Here is a 21,082-nt window from a genome sequence, read left to right as displayed (position 1 = left end):
GGGCGCAGGCCGTGCGCAATATGCGTTTGGCGGCGCATGCGCCTTTTTGACAGTGCGCCAGCGCAACCAAACTGCAGCAGGTTGCGTTTGGCGCAGGTCGGCGCACCGTCAAAAGGACGCATGTGCCGCCAAACGCATATTGCGCACGGCCTGCGCCCCCAGTGATAAAGATAGGGGACGCAGGGCGCATGTAGGCGGAGCTACCGGCAGAGGCGCGGCAGGGGGCGGGGCTTAACGGCGGCCGTGCGCAGGCCGTCGCTGCGCTCATAAACGCTAGTGTGAAACTAGCCTAACAGAAAAACTTGTTACAGCATGGTCTTAGCAATATATATCAAGTTTTCTAGCTCCGATGACCTGGATGTCGTCATACTAACGATCAGCCCGTCACGATGATATTGAGGATTGAAACATGGCTTCATCATAAATTGTATATGAAACAGAGCTCTGACCCCCTTTATCATACAACCTCCTGCTGTGGGCAGGTAACTGAAGTGGGTTATCTGATGGAGAGCAGACACAAATTCTTTACAAGAGACTGGAAGGCAAAACTTTTTTCCTGTGTGGATAACTCATCCGGTATTCAAAAGATTTACAGGCAGACTGTTGGCACCGGATTCTAGTTATAAATTTTTCTTTTTGTGACCGATGTAGGTCTTATAGTTAAAGGAGACATATTTTCGGCATTGTGACGAAGTGGCAAACATAACACTTTTATTTACATCACTGTGCATTCTTCCGTGCTGACAGTAGGACTTTTTTGCACTCGTATTTTATAAACTTTATTGCATTTATATGTATTTATTATTCTTTAATAAAAAATATTACTGGTTATAAAAAAAAAGCTAGAGTAATAAAAAGGATTAATAATCTCGAAATGGCAGGAGTCAGCAAATCCAACACTTTGTGGTGGATATGGAGGAACCACCTTTTACCTTTTGTTGTTCAGCTCTTTATATTGTTCTTGTTTCATTAGTTTATTGCAAAAAGCAGCAAGAGAAAAATTTGCAAACAATCGAAACTTATAATGGGGGAGGGGGGAGAGTAATTTTGATTGCTGCTGTCTACTGTAAAATGGTGCGGCACCACAAATTGTGCGCTCAGCTCTGCTACAGGTAGTGAATAAAAAAGGAACACAGGAGCAGCGAGCACAGTATAAAGGCTTTAATTTACACTACGTTATCTTTACAGAGGCCTCAGCATCACAGGGGTAAGAAACCTCACTGTAAAAGGCAAAAATCGCTCAATATTTACATTTAACATTTGGTCATAAGAATATCAAATTAAAAAATATATTCCCTTCCCCCCCCCCCCCACACACACACACCCACCCAGAGCTGCATTTACAAGTCAGCAAAGTTCTCCACAAACTCTCAGAAAGACCGGCTGCAGGGTATGACAGGTGACTGGTGATCTCTGCTGCATGGCACCACAAACACGGACGGCCAGATGTTTTATAGCGGAGCAGCATCAGAATAGTGAGTGCAGCTCTGGATATCACAGGAACATGTGAAAACTGCTTACACAAAGAATTAATCTATAAAAAAATATAAAACGTTGGATCATTTTGTCACCGCATTACATAACTGTTTAGTTACTTAATATATTATACTTCAGAGCTGCACTCACAATTCTGCTGGTACAGTCACTATGTACATACATTACTGATCCTGAGTTACATCATGTATTATACTCCAGAGCTGCACTCACTATTCTGCTGGTGCAGTCACTGTGTACATACATTACATTACTGATCCTGAGTTATATCCTGTATTATACTCCAGAGCTGCACTCACTATTCTGCTGGAGCAGTCACTGTGTACATACATTACATTACTGATCCTGAGTTATATCCTGTATTATACTCCAGAGCTGCACTCACTATTCTGCTGGTGCAGTCACTGTGTACATACATTACATTACTGATCCTGAGTTATATCCTGTATTATACTCCAGAGCTGCACTCACTATTCTGCTGGTGCAGTCACTGTGTACATACATTACTGATCCTGAGTTACATCCTGTATTATACTCCAGAGCTGCACTCACTATTCTGCTGGTGCAATCACTGTGTACATACATTACATTACTGATCCTGAGTTACATCCTGTATTTTACTCCAGAGCTGCACTCACTATTCTGCTGGTGCAGTCACTGTGTACATACATTACTGATCCTGAGTTACATCCTGTATTATACTCCAGAGCTGCACTCACTATTCTGCTGGTGTAGTCACTGTGTACATACATTACATTACTGATCCTGAATTACATCCTGTATTATACTCCAGAGCTGCACTCACTATTTTGCTGGCGCAGTCACTGTGTACACACATTACATTACTGACCCTCACTATTTAGTAGAGCAGTTCAGGATAAGCAATTTATGTACAAAGTGACTGTACCAGCAAAATTGTGAGTGCAGCTCTGGAGTATAATACAGGAGGTAACTCAGGATCAGTAATCGACTAAATACCCTGTATTTGTTGTCATCTTTTTACCAGCACTTGCTGATAGTCATATTTTTTACTGCAGGGTATTTTTGCACATTTGTTATTCTGTGCTTTCTTTTCGTGTTTCAGTCAGTGGGTGGTGTGAACACTGTCCGACTGACTTGTTCACATTTGTGCATGTCACATGTGTTTTTAATCCATTTTTTTTCCTTGCTTCTGCATGGTTTGAGAGACCCCACCCCTCTCGTGTGACATGCACATAAAGAGCCGTCTTACACCACGTGCCCATACTAGGCACTTAATCCTGTTCATTTGGACACACTTCATATGTACAGGTTTTAAATACATTAGATAAGGACTGCTCCATTAAGGGTTACCTTGACGAGGTGGAGTGGCTTGGTATACACTTTTTTGCAAAAAAACATATCGACTAAATACCCTGTATTTGTTGTCATCTTTTTACCAGCACTTGCTGATTTATTGTCATATTTTTTACTGCAGGGTATTTTTGCACATTTGTTATTCTGTGCTTTCTTTTTGTGTTTCAGTGACTGCACCAGCAGAATAGTGAGTGCAGCTCTGGAGTATAATACAGGATGTAACTCAGGATCAGTAATGTAATGTATGTACACAGTGACTGCACCAGCAGAATAGTGAGTGCAGCTCTGGAGTATAATACAGGATGTAACTCAGGATCAGTAATGTAATGTATGTACACAGTGACCGCACCAGCAGAATAGTGAGTGCAGCTCTGGAGTATAATACAGGATGTAACTCAGGATCAGTAATGTAATGTATGTACACAGTGACTGCACCAGCAGAATAGTGAGCGCAGCTCTGGGGTATAATACGGGATGTAACTCAGGATCAGTAATGTAATGTGTGTACACAGTGACTGCACCAGCAGAATAGTGAGTGCAGCTATGGGGTATAATGCAGGATGTAACGGTGTACATACATTACACTTCTTGCCTAGCACTGATCACTAGTTACAGCCTATATTGTCGTGTGGCTCATTTCTACATTGCGGGTAACAGCTGGTATCTACATTGGTGTATAATAAGGCTTAGACCCCACTCATCACACAAGCACTCGATCCTTTGATCTTTATAATTGTAGGGTGGTTTGGGTGACCATATAAATTTTCAGGAAAAACTCAGCATAACAGCACCCATTAAAGTGAATGAACTACTATGTATTATATTATGGCTCATGAATCCTCCACGTGACAAAGAAAGGCAGAGGATCCTTCTCCGTATGGTCTTACAGGGTCTGTGGGAGAAGGGTAGGAGAAGGCACAGTGTAAAAGGACTATCAGGATTCAGGTTCCTAAATTGCAAACTGGGGTCTAATCAGGAGACGTTTGGTCTGTCCCCCCTTAAGAAAAGGTCACATCCAGCATCGGCCGTATCCAACAAGTCGCCATGTTGTCTTGGTCCTCAGAGCAGTAGGTGACAAACACCCAGGACTGTATATACCATGGCGCCCGCTAGAGGAACGTCTCTGCTGAACAGATGAGCAGAAGCGGCACCGCAGAATGGCCATGTCCTTTGTAACGACACGTCGGGTGCCCAAGGTGTACCCATCATGGGTGTGACGAGGACAATGCCACCTCTATCTAGGCAGTGACTCCATGTTAGATGACCATGCTCCTTCCACTCCTGGAGCTGCGATCCTACAATACAAAGATTTATGAACTGTGATAGAAGTACAAAACTCTTCTTGAAGGGGCGCCAATAATTACACAAATTACTTCCTCATCACCCCTTAGGCTGCATGTAATTACATATAGTGTTAGAGTGAGATATGGGGATTTGAGCTGCAGAATTGGGGCCTTTTCCTTTCCTCTGGTGATGTCAGTAAGTGGTCATCTTCCCAGTTATGCTTACTGAGTGGGCGGGATTTATCTGTGATGTCACAGCTGAGCTTTACGCTGAGCCAATCAGATGTGTCCACCTGCTGATCACACTTCCTGCTGTCTGACCTGCAGCTGCTTCTCCCTCCTTTCCTCATAAAATAATTTACTGCTTTTTTTGGAGGACAGGACCAAATATGTTACTTGTACATCATTTTGACAGTGTAATCCTACTGCTAAAATACTGTAAATACTCTGTGCTGCTGAGGTCCCAGCATTTCCCGTTACGTACCTCAGCTAGTCTATATCCCCCATATTAGATTAAGGCGCTGCCCTGCCTTTACTACAGTGCTCCAAAAGAACAGCTCCCTTATCTGCTGAAATACTCTGCGCTGCTGAGGCTTCTGCTTCTCCTGGTAATGAATCTCTGTCAGTGACCTCATATTATCTCGATCCTTTTCCTTAAATTGTATCGCCGCCCCTGTCACTCGCAGTCTGTCCTCACTGCCTCTTAAAGATCAGCTCCTTTATCTCCTGAAACACTCTGTGCTGCTCAGTCTGTGGGCTGCCACTCGTCTCCATCCTCCTCATCTCATCAGGACACAGTCAGTCTCGTCCTCTATAAGGTCATCTAATGAAGGGAAAGGTTACTGCCCACCACAAGATCAACACACTCCTATTCTGCTGCTGTCCTCTTGTGTCAAAGGTGTAGGATAAAGGTTTTCTGGGAATGGGGGTCTCTTAAAGGTGTTTATCTATCAGCGCCGTTGTACCCATCAGTGTTTAATGATTAGCGTTTGAGGGAGGGTAGGATTTATCTCAATGTCTTACCGATTGTCTGGCTGCAGCAATTCTTGGGTTCTTGCTCTTCCCCGTGGTGATGTCCAGTGATTTGTAGCTGGGCGGTTTGTCCTCAGGCCACTCGTACGACCGCGTCCGTCTCTCCCTTCTGTCTCTGTAGTGACTCTCGTCATCAGAGCTCAACGAGTTGCGATCACTCGGTGGAGAGTGACTCCTCCGCCTACGGGTGTAACGTTCAGGGCTTCCTCTCCTCCTGGATCTCTGCTCTCTCTCCGGTGACCTCTGCCTGTCGGAGGTGTGGTTGGACCGACCACGGCGGTCTTCATAGCCATAGTCATCACTGGGGCTGGTTCGTTCACGTCTACGAGGGGGCGAGAGATCTCTCCTCGGACGCCCTTCGATGGGAGGATCCCGCCTGTACCCCTGAGACCGGTCGCTTCTCTGCCGCTCTCGCCAGTCGTCAGAGTTCGAGTCGTCCTGTGACCGATTCCTCCTCCGATCGGCCTCTAGAAGGTCCCATGAATGGTGCCTCCGATGCTGTGAGGAATTGCTGCTCCTGTGGGAGTTAACGACATGCTCCACTATGGGAGGGAGCTGAATAATTCTACGTTCTACGTCTCGTACCCCAACCCCCATCTCACTGAGGGATGACAACATGCTGGGGTGATGGCTGGCTCCGCTGTGATGGACGCCCCCCGCTAGAGGTTGTGCCGTGTTTAAGTTTTTTATTTCATTCTCTAGAAAATCCAGAACTTGGATGTTGTGGGATGGGTGGCTCGGCGGCCTGGCCAAGGGAAGGCTGCTCTGCTGGGAGAAGTCTGCAAAATATAATGGAAAGAGACAAAGTAAAAATACATGAACGGTATAATGGAAAGAAAGAAAGTAAAAATACATAAAAGGGCCAAACTTCAGACATGAGACCGTGCAGTCCGTACCCACCTCTCTGGAGCAAAGGGTTGAGCTGATAGGATGAATGCTGTGAGCCGCGGTCGGCTCCGGCATAGAAAGGTTTCTCCATCATCCATGGGACGAGGGCCTGAGCTTGCTTCATATATCGGTGGCGAGCAATAGCTGCGAGACAGAAATAAAAACAACAAAAGGTATGAACTGGGATATAAACTCATGTGCATGCAGCGTGTAAGCGCACGTTCACACCGGCCACTGAACAGAAAAAAAAGCACAAAGACAGAAACATAATGATTAAATAACCTGCAGTAAATAAACAGCACAGTGCATGAAACATGGATTTTTGTGAGTACTCACCGTAAAATCCTTTTCTCCGAGACGCTCATTGGGGGACACAGAGACTGTGGTATGCTACTGCTGTCTGGAGGCCGACACTAAGTATACAAAAAACAAGTTAGCTCCTCCTCCGCCGCATACACCCTCGCCCCGATAGCGGGTGGAAACCAGTTTAGTGCAAAAGCAGTAGGAGAACATAAAAGCGAATTAGCCTTACCGCAGAAAATCATATGTCTGAAAAAAGGACCACCCAATAATAAACCAAGAATTACACTAATCAAATAAACAAGAGCCAACTGGCTATCAGGGTGGGTGCTGTGTCCCCCAATGAGCGTCTCGGAGAAAAGGATTTCACAGTGAGTACTCACAAAAATCCATGTTTCTCCTTCATCTCATTGGCGGACACAGAGACTGTGGGACGTTCTAAAGCAGTCCCTGGTTGGGAGCAACTCACCGATGCAAACCGCATGCCCCCCTATTTAAAGGTGTGCCACTACTGCCTGGAGAATTTTCCTACCCAGGCTCGCATCTGACGAAGTCTGAGTATGCACATTATAATGTTTCGAAAACGTGTGCAGGCTTGACCAGGTTGCCGCCTTGCATACTTGCTCTGCCGAAGCCTGGTGCCGAAGCGCCCAAGAGGCGCCCACTGCCCGAGTAGAGTGCGCTCCATTACCTGTTGGAATCGGCGTGCCTCTAATACGGTAAGCCTCTTGAATAGTTAGGCGAATCCATCTGGCTATGGTCGACCGCGAGGCTGCGAGCCCCTTCCTGCGCCCTTCGGGAATCACAAACAACGAGTCTGTCTGGCGAAAAGGTGCTGTCCTTGACACATGCCTCCTGAGGGCCCTTACTAGGTCCAACGTGTGGAGCGCCTTTTCTACTCTGTGTACTGGAGCTGGACAAAATGAAGGCAAAACAATGTCCTCATTAATATGGAAAGAGGACACAACCTTCGGCAGAAATGGCGGCGGTGGTCTAAGGACTACCTTATCCTTAAAAAAAAAAAAAAAAGTCAGAAACGGAGCTCTACAAGATAGGGCTGCCAACTCAGAGACCCGCGTAATGGAAGTTACAGCTACCAAAAATACAACCTTTCTGGAAAGGTATGACAATGAGACCTCTTGCAATGGCTCAAAAGGAGTCTTCCTGCAAGACACCCAGAACCAGGTTAAGGTCCCAAGCGTCTATGGGCGCCCTAAAGGGGGGCACCAAATGAGAGACCCCCTGAATGAATGTCTTGACCTGCATATTGGTAGCGATCTTTCGCTGGAAAAGGACAGACAAGGCCGATATCTGCCTCCTCAGGGAACTCGGGGCCAAACCTGCGTCTAGGCCTGACTGCAAAAAAGCCAGGATGTTGGGAACCGAGAAGGACAAAGGCGCAACCCCGTGCTCTCGACACCAGAGAAAGAAAACCTTCCAAGTGTTATGATAAACCCTCGCCGAGGCCGGCTTCCGGGCGCTAACCATTGTAGCAACCACCTCACGTCCAAACCCCGCCTGGGTCAGAATCCAAGATTCAACGGCCATGCCGTCAAACACAGGGCCCCTAAGTTCAGGTGGCAGATCGGCCACTGAGACAGTAAGTCTGGCCGTTCCGGTAGACGCCACGGCACGTCTGAGGAGCTGTACTAGATCCGCGTACCAAGCTCGACGGGGCCAGTAGAATTGCCGGGACCCTCTCTGTCTTGATCTTTCTGATGACCCTCGGGAGAAGCGGCAGAGGAGGAAACAGGTATGGGAGCCGAAACTGGTTCCATGGAAGGACCAATGCATCCACTGCGATTGCTCGCGGGTCCTGGGACCAAGCGACAAACCTGCCCACTTTGGCGTTCTCCCTCGAGGCCATCAGATCCATGTCCGGAGTCCCTCACCGTTGGCAAATCTGCTGGAAGACCTCGGGGTGCAGGGACCATTCCCCGGCCACGACACCCTGCCGAATTAGGAAATCTGCTGCCCAATTTTCCACGCCTGGTATGTGAACTGCTGAGATTACCGAGTGGTGCCTCTCGGCCCAACGGAGTACATGCTCTATCTCGCGCATGGCTGCCCTGCTGCGCGTGCCTCCCTGGTGATTCACGTACGCCACTGCCGTGGCATTGTCTGACTGAACCCGGACTGGGCGTCCTGCTAGCCAGTGCTGAAAATGCTGCAACGCCAACCGCACCGCTCGAATCTCCAACAAGTTGATTGGGAGATGAGCCTCTTGGGGCGACCACTGCCCCTGGGCCGTGTGATCATAGAATCATAGAGTTGGAAGGGACCTCCTGGGCCATCTGGTCCAACCCCCTGCTCAAAGCAGGATTCGCTAAATCATCCCAGTTAGATGTCTGTCCAGCCTCTGTTTGAAGACTTCCATTGAAGAAGAACTCACCACTTCTCGTGGCAGCCTGTTCCACTCATTGATCACTCTAACTGTCAAAAAGTTTTTTCTAATATCTAATCTGTGTCTCCTCCCATTCAGCTTCATCCCATTGCTTCTAGTCTTTCCTTGTGCAAATGAGAATAAAGTTGATCCTTCTACAATGTGACAGCCCTTTAGATATTTGTAGACAGCTATTAAGTCTCCTCTCAGTCTTCTCTTTTGCAAACTAAACATTCCCAAATCCTGCAACCTTTCCTCATAAGACAGGGTTTGCAGACCGGTCACCATTCTGGTCGCTCTTTTCTGAACTTGCTCCAGTTTGTTGATGTCTTTTTTAAAATGTGGTGCCCAAAATTGGACACAATATTCGAGATGAGGTCTGACCAAAGAGGAGTAGAGGGAAATAATTACTTCACGTGATCTAGACTGTATGCTTCTGTTAATACATCCTAGAATTGCATTTGCCTTTTTTGCTGCTGCATCACACTGTTGACTCATATTCAGTCTGTGATCTATTAGTATACCCAAGTCTTTTTCACATGTGCTGTCACTTAGCCCTATTCCTCCCATTCTATATATGCTTTTTTCATTTTTATTGCCCAGATGTAGTACTTTGCATTTCTCCCTGTTAAAAACCATTCTGTTAGTTGCTGCCCACTTCTCCAGTTTATTTAAATCTTTTTGAATCCTCTCTCTCTCTTCTCTAGTATTAGCTATCCCTCCTAGCTTTGTGTCATCAGCAAATTTAATCAGTTTACCCTCAATTCCTTCATCTAAATCGTTGATAAAGATGTTGAACAATACAGGGCCCAGGACAGAGCCCTGTGGTACCCCACTTGAGACATTCTTCCAACTGGATGTGCAGCCATTTACGACCACTCTTTGGGTCCAATCACTAAGCCAGTTATGAATCCACCTAACAGTTGCCTTGTCCATTCCATACTTAGTCATTTTTTCAATAAGGATTGTATGAGAGACTTTGTCAAATGCTTTGCTGAAGTCAAGATATACTATATCTACAGCATTTCCTTGATCCACCCAATCAGTAATACCATCATAGAAGGAAATTAAATTAGTCTGACATGACTTATTAGTTACAAACCCATGCTGACTCTGTTTAATCACTTCATTCTTATCCAGGTATTGACATACATGTTGTTTAATAATTTGTTCAAAGATCTTTCCTGGTATAGAAGTCAGACTCACCGGCCTATAGTTGCCTGGGTCCACCTTCTTCCCCTTTTTGAAGATAGGAACAACATTTGCTCTTCTCCAGTCTTCTGGCACTTCTCCTGTTCTCCAAGAATTTTCAAAGATTATGGAGAGGGGTTCAAAAATTTCTACTGCTATCTCCTTCAGTACTCTGGGGTGTAATTCATCTGGACCTGGAGACTTGAATACATTTAGGTTAGCTAAGTGTTTCCTCACTATCTTTCTGTTTATAGATATCCTGGATTCTTCTATTCCCTTAATAGGACAGTGAATGGCGAAACACCGCTCCCCAACCGAGAAGACTCGCGTCGGTCGTGATCACCAACCATTGGTCTGGGGGAAAGGGTTTCCCCTGAAGAAGAGAGGAGTCGCGCGTCCATCACTGAAGTGTTCGTCGGACTTGAGAGGACAACCTGCACTGAAGACCGAGGGAGAACGGACTCCTGTCCCAAGCTGTCAAGAGAGCGTGCTGCAGGGGACGAAGAATTGAGCAAATTGAGCAAACGGAATCGCTTCTATTGCCGCTACCATCCTCCCTAGAACCCTCATCCCGTATCGAATAGTGTGAGGGCCTGGTTGTTGAAGACTCCGAACTCCCTGCCGGAGCACCCGGGCCTTGTCCTGAGGGAGAATTACCAACCCTCGGGAAGTGTCGAAAATCATCCCTACGAATAGAATCCTCTGAGCTGGGGTAAGGGATGACTTCTTCCCGTTGATCAACCATCCTAGGCGAGATAGGGTATCCAGCGTGATGCTGACATTTTCCTCGCACGCCCGAAAAGACGGACCCTTTACTAAGAGGTCGTCTAAGTACGGCAAAAACATTATGCCCCGAGAATGAAAAATGGCCATGACGACCGCCATTACCTTCGTGAATATCCTGGGAGCCGTGGTTAACCCGAACGGTAGAGCCACAACTTGGAAATGCCGACCATCTATTGCAAACCGAAGGAACTTTTGATGCGGGGGAAAAATAGGGATGTGCAGGTAGGCATCCTGGACATCGATTGAGGCCAAATATTCTCCCTGCTCCATTGCCGATATCACTGACCGGAGGGATTCCATCCGAAAGTGCCTGACTCTGATGAACCTGTTCAGGAGCTTTAGGTCCAGAACCAGTCTCACTGTTCCGTCCTTCTTGGGGACCGCAAACAGATTGGAATAAAATCCCTGAGTCTTTTCGCCCTCTGGTACCGGGACAATGACCCCGTTGCACTGAAGACTCCTGATGGCCCCTAGCAACGCCTCTGCCCGGGATTCCGATTTGGGAAGCCGGGAAGGAAAAAATAGTCTTGGAGGATGTCCGATAAAATCTATTGTATACCCGGATGAGACTAATTCCGCCACCCATGCGTCGTGTGCCAACTTGACCCAGACGTGGCAGAACCTGAGCAGATGTCCGCCTACTCTGCTGTCTTCGGGTACCTGATGCCTCGAGTCATTTTGCTGAGGGCCTCTGGGACCTGGCCCCCCCTTGACCTGGGCGGTCGGCCCCGCATCCTACCCAGCGGGTTGGCTTTATACGTGACCTGACGCTCTCTGTCTTGGTTGTAGCGAGCTGGGGCGGCAGAACTGGCCGCTGTTGCCCATCCGGGAGTGCAAAATGCTCGAAAGCGCGCCTGCGGTTGACGAAAAGGCAATCTAATCTTCTGCTGTGGGAGAAAACTGCTCTTTCCCCCTGTGGCATCCGAAATGAGTTTTGCCTAATCCCTCTCCAAATAGTCGGTTACCCTGATACGGCAGGGAAGTTAACGATTTCTTAGAAATTGAATCAGCCCGCCATAGCCTTAGCCACAAGGCTCTCCTAATGGCGATAGCGTTTGCCGCCGCTAGTGCCGCGCAATTAGCCGCATCCAAGGATGCATTAATTAGATAGCAAATCAGATCGCGATGGCGGGTGACTATCTCAGACACCTCTATCGGTAAGTCTCTATCCTGTAGGACTCTATTCAAAGACTCTGACCATGACATCATGGCTTTGGCCACCCATGTTGCCGCAAATGAAGGCAAAAGCGCTGACCCCGATGCCTCATACACCGAACGTGCTAAACCTTCTATGAGCCGATCCGTGGGGTCCTTAATGGAAGAACCACTAGGCACTGACAACACTGATCTTGTGGCCAGGCGTGACACTGGGGGATCCACAATCGGAGATTCCGCCCATCTCTTACAGAGCTCTGGTGCAAACGGGTATCTCGTCTCTAGCGTTCTTTGTCCCGAAAAACGCCTTGTCTGGACGTTCCCTGTGCCGCTGCACCATGTCCTCGAACTCTGGATGAGTGCTAAACACTATGTGGTCGCCTGGCCTTTTTAAGAGATATTTTATGCCCTGCGGTTAGGGAGACATCCTCCTCAATACCCAGAGTCTGATTGACAGCTTCAATGAGACGGTCTACCATTTCCCGACACCCCGGGGTATCCAGGTCCAAGGATTCCTGCATGTCCTCATCCGAACTCTGCTCGTTCCCAGAAAATGGGGACGGTGAGCGAGACGCCGCACTCACGGATGCCAAAGGACCGGAGGGGCCCGGAGACGCCATATGGGTTCTCTCCCTGTACGTCTGCTTAGAGAGAGTGCGGCCCCTGCAGGCCGGCGGCCCTTGTGAGGTGGATGAACCCTCCCAAACAGGCGAGCCGTCATCTCTACCCCTATCCGGGGCCTGAAGGGTCTCAAATCGCCTTCGTAAGCGAAGCCATAGACCGAGAAAGTGATAACGCCCATTCCGGGGGATCCGGACCTCTAGGCTCCGTTGGAGGGGAGGGCTCCTGGGCGCGTTCGGAACTATAGGCTTCCACATAACTTAATAGACTGCGCTCGCGGGAACACAACCCCACAGGAAACGCATGCGGTATAAAAGGACGTGTGCTTTTTCCCTTTCCCAGACATACTGCTGAAAAAGGCCAATTTTCTCTCTCTCCCTTTTTTTTTTTCTCTAAGGCTTAAGGAAAATGAGGAGAAGGAGGGTAACCTGCCCTAGTGTGGCTCCGGGACGGGGTCGCACTTACCCGGCTCCTCGTGTCTCCCCGCGCTCCTGATTCTGGCTGTTACTTCCTCTCTGGGTAGGCTGCGAATGCTGGCCTACCCTGTTCTGAAGCCGGGGTCTCAATTTTATCCAGCGACCGCCCTGGACCTGGGGGCGGCGCCGGGTATGACGTCACGTCGGGGGGCAGGCCTTCCCCCCCCTCGGCCTAGGCCGAAGCCGCAGGCTAAGTTTGGACACTGCCCGCCCACCCGTGCATGGGCGCGCCATCCTGGCGATCCCGCCGGTACCCCCCTGAAGCGCTCTCCCTTCCACCGCTGGCATCTCCCCTGGCGAGGGATATCCACACATACCGGGCTACAGGTATGGGAGGAAGGAGGGAAGAGGAGGGGGAGAAGGGAGGACGGAGGGAAATGGCTGCTGATCACAGCCCTATGCAAACTCTGCAGCTCCAGCACCTGAGTTGCTGGGGCATACGGACTGCGCTGACCTGCTCTTTCCCTAAGCAGGCGCTAGCCTGGAGCCTGTCGCTGCCCAGGGGCCCTCCCCGCACATCCATACCTGCCCTGAGGTCATGAGGTATCCACAGTGGTGGGATTCAAATTTTTAACAACAGGTTCTGTGTTTGTGTGTAGGAAAGCCACACCCATTTTAAGCCACACCCATTTAAAGCCATACCCATTTACACGCACCTTTTCCTCAAATATATACAGGTAGGGGCGCAGTCAAACAGTTGAAAAAAAATAAAATAAATTGGAATGAGATCAGAACAGTGCACAGGTCCCCAAAAGGCAGCATTGGTCCCCAAAAGGCAGCATTGTTCCCTATAGGCAGCACACGTCTCCAATAGGCAGCATTGGTCCCCAAATAGGCAGGCACAGGTCCCCAATAGGCAGGCACAGGTCCACAATAGGCAGGCACAGGTCCACAATAGGCAGGATTGTTCCCTACAAGGCAGGCACAGGTCCCCAATAGGCAGGCACAGGTCCCCATTACGCAGGCACACTGCACAGGTCCCTAGTAGGCAGCACAGCACACACAGGCCCCCAATAGGCAGCAGCAATGCACATACAGAATATCAAAACAACTGACCTGGTGTTGGCCTGTGTTGTGTACCATACACACACACAGACTAGTGTCCTCCAGGGGCTGAGGGCAGGCTCAGGCAGCTCACTGGGCAGCGGCGGTAGTAACTCCTCCAGCGAGCTCCTCCAGATTTACCCGCCAACAACAGCCGCACGCACTGCATCTGCCTCAGCACCAGAAATGAATCACTGCGCACTGTGCGCGCCGCCGGGGTGTGCTGTGTCGTGCTCTGTCTGTCCTGGACTCAGCAGCAGACAGAGCACGACATCACGTGACTCATGTGCCTGTGCGTTATATCAATGCGCCAGCCCGCGCTGTGCGGTATCCACTCCAGCGCTGCAGAGGCTGAGCAAGATAGTCCTCCTCTCCTCCGCCTCCCTCCTTGCCTGCAGGACCGGATCGCGGCTCTGGATCTCCCCGGTTCGGGGAACCGGCTGCTTTTTTAACAACCGGTTCCACCGAACCGGGGAGAACTCGCTGAATCCCACCCCTGGGTATCCATCTTCGGACAGTGCAGGCACCCTAGCTCCGTCCGCCTTGTCTGGGCGAGGAGAGGGACCGTCCGCCGCCATGCAGCACCGCCGTCATGCGTTGGTGGAGCAGTGGGGGCCGCACAGACTAGTCTTGTGCCTCTGTGCAAGCCCATGGTTTCGATACTTAGGGGTGGACAGGGCTAAGTCTGGCATAATGTCCCACATCGCGGGAGAGGAAACGTGGAGGGACACTCGCACGTGGTCGCCCGTTGCTGGTTTGGGGAAATCGGATCCTTTCAATAGGATGCGTTGCCCCTGTCTTATCTTCACAAAATAAAAAAGAAAAATAGATGTCTAGGGAAAAGTCCCAGAGATGTCCCTCGGTGCGGGAAAGGATACGCGGAGGCAATACTCGCGCGTGCTCGCCCGTTGATGGTTTGGGGAGATCGGACCCTTTCAATAGGGTCCGTCGCCCCTGTCTCCTCTTCATAGCGAGAGAAAAAAAAAAAAAAATAGTCTGGAGAGATCCAGACTGCGTGTGCCTCCATCAGACACTAAGCAAAAACTGGTTTCCACCCGCTATCGGGGCGAGGGTGTATGCGGCGGAGGAGGAGCTAACTTGTTTTTTGTATACTTAGTGTCGGCCTCCAGAAGGCAGTAGCACACACCACAGTCTCTGTGTCCCCCAATGAGACGAAGGAGAAAATAATATATGGTACTTAGTCAACATTTTTTTTGATGGAAAAAAAAAAAAAAAAAAATGCAAAAGCCATCCCACCACTTCATGGTGGCCGTAACTGGGACAGTCCTATCTCTAATATTAAAAACCTTACCATTTGTCGTCAGGTGACATGCATGTGGATAAGAGGTGGAGGACTGGGCCCAACTAGTGGCTGTAGTCTGTTTGCATCATGTGCATATAAAGATGTGGTTGGCTTTCTCTTGAGCTAGGCATTATATTGATGTAGTTCCCTGTTGTGAGCTCATTTTCAGGTTTGCCTCTGGCTTCTGGTGAGGGTTATGGAGCTGGCTGCGCTGACAGAGGAGTAGTGAGTTCTCTATCTGGACTCCCTCTGTTGGTGAAGGAAGGTAATGAAGCTGATCTAAATGGCAGAGACCGGCCACCTGAGGAAGAGGACTGTGATTGGACATCAGGAATTTCTGATTGGATTTAAGGCAGCCTACTCCCTCGTTTCTTGCTGGTGATTTCTCCTGACTGTGGCTTCTGGTTTCCAGTTTAGTTTCTGCCTTCTTAAAGCTAAGTTTTCTCTGCTATTGTTCATATGAGTTTTCGTCTGGTTTACTTAGTTTTTGTGTTCAGCCAGCCCTGGCTGGGACTGGGCTGAACCCCCATTTTGTCTCTGATCAGTTGATCTCTTTTGCTCTGTCTTCAGAATATACCTGAGTGCTGATATAGGGAATTTAAGTCTAGCGACTTCAGGGACTTTTTCTATCAGACGTGTTGGACATTCTTTTTGGCAGGGTTTTTTGCGTGATTGCAGACAGCAGCTTTTCTTTCCTGTCCTTTCTAGTTAGCGAGGGCCCCATCGTTTGCTCAGCCTATCTTTCTATCGGTGTTTGTGTTTTCATCTTGTTTCACCGACAATACATGTTGGGGGCTGTCTATTGCTTTGGGGTCTGCTCTGGGGCAGTTTAGATTTTCCCTTTCTTTCTTTAGGCTTATTTAGTTCTCCGGCCATGACGAGGCGTCTAGGACCACCGTAGGCACGCTCCACGGCTACTGCTAGTTGTGTGGATAGGATCAGAGGTCTGCAATCCGCTAGTTACCAACCTCTCCGGTTTTCTGGGCTTAGCTTGCATTTTGTTTTTTCCTCCTCGGTGACTCTTTCATAACAGTTCCCCATGGCTGTGTGCCCACTAGTTGGGCCCAGTCCTTCTCAGCCCGTATCCACATGCATGTCACTTAAAACAGTAAGGTTTTTAATATTAGAGTTAAAATTATGGTCACCATAGAGTGGTAGGATGGCTTTTGCATTTTCTTTTTAATCATTAAAAAACATGTTAACCAAGTACCGTATATTATTTTCTTGCACTATGCTGCTTATTTACTTACTGCAGGGTATTTAATCATTATTTTTCTGTCTTTGTTATTTTTAGGTTTAGAACTCAGTAGATGTTCCCTGCTTGAAAAACTGATGTCTCAAAAGTTATTCCATACTTGTCAAGCTACAAGTTCAGAATTAAATGGCTGTTCCCTGCTTGTGGAGTTGCAGGTTTAGAGCTCAGGGGATGTTCCCTGCTTGTGGAGCTGCAGGTTTAGAGCTCAGGGGATGTTCCCTGCTTGTGGAGCTGCAGGTTTAGAGCTCAGGGGATGTTCCCTGCTTGTGGAGCTGCAGGTTTAGAGCTCAGGGGATGTCCCCTGCTTGTGGAGCTGCAGGTTTAGAGCTCAGGGGATGTCCCCTGCTTGTGAAGCTGTAGGTTTAGAGTAAGGGGAAGTTCCTTTCACAATTTTTTATCTTGTGTATTATCTCCCAGCTTCTTAGTCAAATCTCTCCATACACTGAATTAGCTGTAAATGCAGCTCTGGAGTCTCATCGACCATACGTAAACTACACTGCTCAAAAAAATAAAGGGAACACTCAAATAACACATCCTAGATCTGAATGAATGAAATATTCTCATTGAATACTTTGTTCTGTAAAAAGTTGAATGTGCTGACAACAAAATCACACAAAAATCATCAATAGAAATCAAATTCATTAACCAATGGAGGCCTGGATTTGGAGTCACACACAAAATTAAAGTGGAATGTAATGTCCTTAAAACAAGTCAAAAAGATGCTCAGTATTGTGTGTGGCCTCCATGTGCCTGTATGACCTCCCTACAACGCCTGGACATGCTTCTGATGAGGCGGCGGATGGTCTCCTGAGGGATGTCCTCCCAGACCTGGACTAAAGCATCCTCCAACTCGTGCACAGTCTGTGGTGCAACGAAACATGATGTCCCAGATGAGCTTAAACGGATTCAGGTCTGGGGAACAGTCGGGCCAGTCCATAGCTTCAATGCCTTCATCTTGCAGGAATTGTTGACACACTCCAGCCACATGGGGTCTGGCATTGTGCTGCATTAGGAGGAACCCAGGGCCAACCCCATCAGCATATGGTCACACAAGGAGTCTGAGGATCTCCTCTCGGTACCTAATGGCAGTCAGGCTACCTCTGGCGAGGACATGGAGGGCTGTGCGGCCCTCCAAAGAAATGCCACCCCACACCATTACTGACCCACTGCCAAACCGGTCATGCTGAAGAATGTTGCAAGCAGCAGATTACCCTCCACAGCGTTTCCAGACTCTGTCACGTCTGTCACATGTGCTCAGTGTGAAGCTGCTATCATCTGTAAAGAGCAGAGGGCGCCAGTGGTGAATTTGCCAATCCTGGTGTTCTGTGGCAAATGCCAATTGTCCTGCATGGTGTTGGGCTGTGAGCACAACCCCCATCTGTGGACATTGGGCACTCAGACCATCCTCATGGAGTCGGTTTCTAACAGTTTGTGCAGACGGTGCTGTTCCTGTTCCTCCTTGCACAAAGGCTAAGGGAGCAGTCCTGCTGCTGGGTTGTTGCCCTCCTACGGACCCTCCACGTCTCCTGGTAGTGCCTCCAGCCTCTGGACACTACGCTGAGACACAGCAAACCTTCTTGCCACAGCTCGCATTGATGTGCCATCCTGGATGAGCTGTACTACCTGAGCCACGTGTGGGCTGTAGAGTCCGTCTCATGCTATCAGGAGTGTGAAAGCGCAACCAACATTCAAAAGTGACCAAAACATCAGCCAGAAAGCATTGGTACTGAGATGTGGTCTGTGGTCCCCAGCTGCAGAACCACTCCTGTATTGAGGGTGTCTTGATAATTGCCAATAATTTCCATCTGCACAACAGCATGTGAAAATGATTGTCAATCAGTGTTGCTTCCTAAGTGGACAGTTTGATTTCACAGAAGTTTGATTTACTTGGAGTTAGATTCTGTTGTTTAAATGTTCCCTTTCTTTTTTTGAGCAGTGTACATTGTGGTAGCAGACTGATCTGCACTGTAGATGGGTCTACAATGCTCATGTGGGCGTTAACATTGAGAGGCGTAACCACCGGCTATGTACATGGACACACAGGTATGCGTTTTCAGAGAAGCAAAGTTAATGGCAGTAGCATGGTACAATACCTTCTTCCGGACAGCAGCATTTAGTTGGGCAACATGGGCAGCGGACATAGCAGCAGCAACATTGAGGGCAACACTGGCACCAGCATATGGATAAGAGGAGGATTAGTAACAATCCCCCCAGGACGATGAACAGCACAGTCAGCCAATCTGCGGAAAAAACGGACATCAAGGCAATCCGGAGGTGTACACACGGAATATTCAGTAATTGGTGCCATACGCATCAGGTCTCATTCTCCCAGCTGCATTCAGAATTCTGCATACAGAGTTCACATGATTCTACCTGCCCTTATTGTTCGGCGCCTGCTCATTGTTGCTCTGCTATTAGGCTCTTCCATTAGACGTGCGATTCATGAAAGTATCATTATGAAGAAAACTGAATGCAGCTCTGGAAGCAACTAAAATAATGAAATGAGTGCAGTAATAAAAAAGGTTGCTCCCATATTATGAAATTTTCTTCTACGCAAAGACCATGTGAGAATCTACTGATCGCCAGGGGTTGAACTGCCGAGACCCCCAGATTCCAAGAATGATGCTCTGAAATGTGCCATTAACATGGATGATGGCCGCCCATCGTCGATGGACCTGCCAGAGATAGAGAAATGCAGCACTCGGCCATCTCCATCAGAACGTTTCACTCGTCACCAAGTGTAAAACTTACGCAAGACGATCAGCTTCACTTCCTTATCCGGATCTCCGGAGGAGTCTCCTGTAGCCTCCACAGTGCAGTAATAGACGCCATGATCCCACCACATGACTTCATTGATGACCAGGTCGGCTTCTAGATAGAAAAGAGAATCAGGGTCGTATTACAGGACTGGTGACCCCAACCAGCAGAATAGTGAGTACAGCTCTGGAGTACAATACAGGATGTAACTCAGGATCAGTAATGTAATGTATGTACACAGTGACTGCACCAGCAGAATAGTGAGTGCAGCTCTGGAGTATAATACAGGATGTAACTCAGGATCAGTAATGTAATGTATGTACACAGTGACTGTACCAGCAGAATAGCGAGTGCAGCTCTGGAGTATAATACAGGATGTAACTCAGGATCAGTAATGTAATGTATGTACACAGTGACTCCACCAGCAAAATAGTGAGTGCAGCTCTGGGGTATAATACAGGATGTAACTCAGGATCAGTAATGTAATGTATGTACACAGTGACTGCACCAGCAGAATAGTGAGTGCAGCTCTGGAGTATAATACAGGATGTAACTCAGGATCAGTAATGTAATGTATGTACAGTGACTGCACCAGCAGAATAGTGAGTGCAGCTCTGGAGTATAATACAGAATATAACTCAGGATCAGTAATGTAATGTATGTACACAGTGACTGCACCAGCAGAATAGTGAGTGCAGCTCTGGAGTATAATACAGGATGTAACTCAGGATCAGTAATGTAATGTATGTACAGTGACTGCACCAGCAGAATAGTGAGTGCAGCTCTGGAGTATAATACAGGATGTAACTCAGGATCAGTAATGTAATGTATGTACACAGTGACTGCTCCAGCAGAATATTGAGTGCAGCTCTGGAGTATAATACAGGATGTAACTCAGGATCAGTAATGTATGTACACAGTGACTGCACCAGCAGAATAGTGAGTGCAGCTCTGGAGTATAATACAGGATTTAACTCAGGATCAGTAATGTAATGTAATGTATGTACACAGTGACTGCCCCAGCAGAATAGTGAGTGCAGCTCTGTAGTATAATACAGGATGTAACTCAGGATCAGTAATGTATGTACACAGTGACTGCACCAGCAGAATAGTGAGTGCAGCTCTGGGGTATAAAACAGGATGTAACTCAGGATCAGTAATGTATGTACACAGTGACTGCTCCAGCAGAATAGTGAGTGCAGCTCTGGAGTATAATACAGGATGTAACTCAGGATCAGTAATGTAATGTATGTACACAGTGATTGCACCAGCAGAATAGTGAGTGCAGCTCTGCTCTGGGGTATAATACAGGATGTAACGCAGGATCAGTAATATCATGCCTTCTACAAAATCATCCACTTTCTATATAGACCAGTTCTGATAATCCCGCTTGCTCCAGACGTCTGCTTACCAAATTTGCCTCATTAATTGTTTTCCCTTTTTAGCCTACTAATAAAAGGATTACTTTGGTGAAGGAAACCCTGAAAAACAACTCTAAATTCACAAGGTGCCTTGCAGATGCACATGAAAAAAGAACTAATTTTTGCACAAAAGTCTTTCCTTACAATGACAAATTTCATGTCTGTCCACCAGGTGGGGCCAGAGAGCCATCATTAACCTGACACCTTTATCTGCCTGCGAGGCGAGTGACTATTAGCAGTGCCCGCTTCCTGCCACCGCGGAGATGTCGTTAACGCTGGTAACTTAATTACTAATCAGTTCTGTTGCCATGGCTCCTGAAGCTGGAAAGATTTATAGATTTTAATTTATTAATTGCTT

At 47.9% G+C, this 21,082-nt stretch overlaps 1 protein-coding gene across 3 annotated transcripts in view; it reads right to left on the bottom strand.

The window, feature by feature from the left end:
• Window positions 1–1,146: 1,146 nt before the first annotated feature.
• Window positions 1,147–21,082, bottom strand: part of ILDR1 (immunoglobulin like domain containing receptor 1) — a 51,341-nt gene continuing 31,405 nt past the window's right edge. For all 3 annotated transcript variants that reach the window (XM_073577138.1, XM_073577137.1, XM_073577136.1), the window contains exons 4-8: window positions 19,298–19,417; window positions 18,640–18,786; window positions 6,045–6,176; window positions 5,136–5,923; window positions 1,147–4,124 (exon numbers count right to left, since the gene is read on the bottom strand). In XM_073577138.1, the coding sequence (XP_073433239.1) occupies window positions 4,086–4,124; window positions 5,136–5,923; window positions 6,045–6,176; window positions 18,640–18,786; window positions 19,298–19,417 (1,226 nt within the window). In that variant the 3' untranslated portion in view covers window positions 1,147–4,085. The remainder of the gene's footprint in view (window positions 4,125–5,135; window positions 5,924–6,044; window positions 6,177–18,639; window positions 18,787–19,297; window positions 19,418–21,082) is intronic.

Source organism: Dendrobates tinctorius, unplaced genomic scaffold, assembly GCF_039654945.1.
Source record: "Dendrobates tinctorius isolate UK_male_01 unplaced genomic scaffold, ASM3965494v1 ptg000054l, whole genome shotgun sequence".
Taxonomy (NCBI): Eukaryota; Metazoa; Chordata; class Amphibia; order Anura; family Dendrobatidae; genus Dendrobates; species Dendrobates tinctorius.
The sequence above is the reverse complement of the archived record's forward strand: the minus strand, read 5'-3'. Positions and strand labels throughout refer to the sequence as shown.